The sequence below is a fragment of the Mandrillus leucophaeus genome, unplaced genomic scaffold, assembly GCF_000951045.1.
Source record: "Mandrillus leucophaeus isolate KB7577 unplaced genomic scaffold, Mleu.le_1.0 Scaffold305, whole genome shotgun sequence".
NCBI classification, from domain to species: Eukaryota; Metazoa; Chordata; class Mammalia; order Primates; family Cercopithecidae; genus Mandrillus; species Mandrillus leucophaeus.
The window spans coordinates 1,619,074-1,620,771 of record NW_012103199.1 but is presented as its reverse complement, the minus strand read 5'-3'; the positions used below and the strand labels follow the sequence as shown (position 1 = coordinate 1,620,771).

General features: G+C 66.7%; 1 protein-coding gene across 1 annotated transcript in view; it reads right to left on the bottom strand.

Moving 5' to 3' along the window:
• The window catches only part of TMEM240 (transmembrane protein 240), an 11,676-nt gene extending 11,080 nt beyond the window's left edge, over window positions 1–596 (bottom strand). Inside the window, exon 1 of the mRNA XM_011987257.1 lies at window positions 590–596. Within this exon, the coding sequence (XP_011842647.1) occupies window positions 590–596 (7 nt within the window). The remainder of the gene's footprint in view (window positions 1–589) is intronic.
• Window positions 597–1,698: the final 1,102 nt, after the last annotated feature.

Here is a 1,698-nt window from a genome sequence, read left to right as displayed (position 1 = left end):
GCCCACTCCCGCCTGTCTGCCCTCAACACCTGGGTCGCCAGGGAAACGCCAGGACAGCGCCGTGGTGAGGGCCCTGCCCACTCCCGCCTGTCTGCTCCCCACACCTGGGTCGCCAGGGAAACGCCAGGCCTGAGCCAGCAAACACCAGGGTGGCGGGCAGGCCCTCACCCCACCACTGCTGCCTCCCCAGGATGGCTGGAGGCTGCAAGGGGAGAGCTTCCTGGGCAGCCCCAGGCCCTCACCTCCCCACCGACCCTCACAGAACCTGAAGCCGGGAGGAGCGTGGAGCTGGATTCTGAGAGGCGCCCAGCACTGAGACCTGGAGGCCAGGACTCAGGCCCACACACGCGCACAGCGGGGCCGACCAGCCCTCACCGCCAGCGAGCAAACGGGGGCAGGGAAAGGTGCGGTGCCCAGAGACCCAGAGAGGACCCTGACCCATGCCCTGTGGTGGGGGCAGCCTGGTCACTGGAGCGTCCTGGCGGCATCCTGGCCTCCATCCACCAGAGCCCCTGGCTGAGGGCTGCTGCCCTGCAGTGAGCAGACCCGGCTCCTGAGCACACCTGCCCTGGCACTGGCAGCTCGTTACTCGCCATCTCCACTGACCCTGGTCCCCAGCCGGGGACAGCACCCAGCGCCTCTAAGCAAGGAGTGGCCTGTGACTCAGCTCTGGCCAACGTGACCCAAGCAGAAATCACACAACAACTTCTGGGACGAGACTTTCCCCGTGGCCTTTTCTCCTGCCAGGCGATCGTGAAGACCATCCCTGGCGCTTCAACATCCACACTGGACCAGGAGGCATGCGGGGACCAGAAGCCATGCTGGGTGGGCAGAGCGCAGGCGCCTGCAGCCACACGGCAGCTTCTCCCAGCGCCAGCCCGCCTGGCTCCTGGGCTTTCCAAACCCCGTTTTCTCTCGGTGAAGCTGTCCTGTTTTTCACAGCTGATCAAATCACAGATCACAGAGGCAGAGGCGGGACGGTGCGTGGGGCTCTCCTCAGGCAGGTCCTTTCATCTCAGCCCAGCCCTTCCATGCCACAGCAGGGTGGCGACAGAAGCCTTGGGGTGCCCCTGGCCCCTCTGTGCAAGGGGGACACGCAGGGCCCACGGGGGAAGGCAGGTGTGCAGAAGGCCAAGTCCAGGGGTGGACGGCGGACACAGCGCCCTTGGCAGCCTCCAGGCTCACGTGGGGCACATCTCCGACCGCACCACATCCAGGAGAGCTCCGTGCTCTGCTCGCTGAAGCAGGGCTGTGTCCACCAAGGGGAAGAGGCAAAGTACCAGGCGTTCCCTGGAGCCTGTGTCCTGGGAGGTGGACTAAGCCCGTGTTGGGCAGGTCACTGCGCAGCACGTCTCCGCTGAGCAGAGGGCATGGGCGGGGGGGCTCCTGTGCCAAGGCTGGGGAGTGACTCTCTCTAAACTACCAGCGGGCACCCCTGACACAAGCGAGCTGAGCAGAGACCCTGCCCCAAGCAGCAGGGCCAGCCTCAGGCCTCGGCCACGCCCCTCTGTCACGGCCTTGGCCACGCCCCTCTGTCATGGCCTCGGCCACGTCCCTGTCACGGCCTCGGCCACGCCCCTCTGTCACGGCCTCGGCCACGTCCCTGTCATGGCCTCGGCCACGCCCCTCTGCCACTGGGTACTCACACACTGGCAGAGCTCACAGATGAGAAACGCCCCCAGGGTGGCCTCCTCGTGG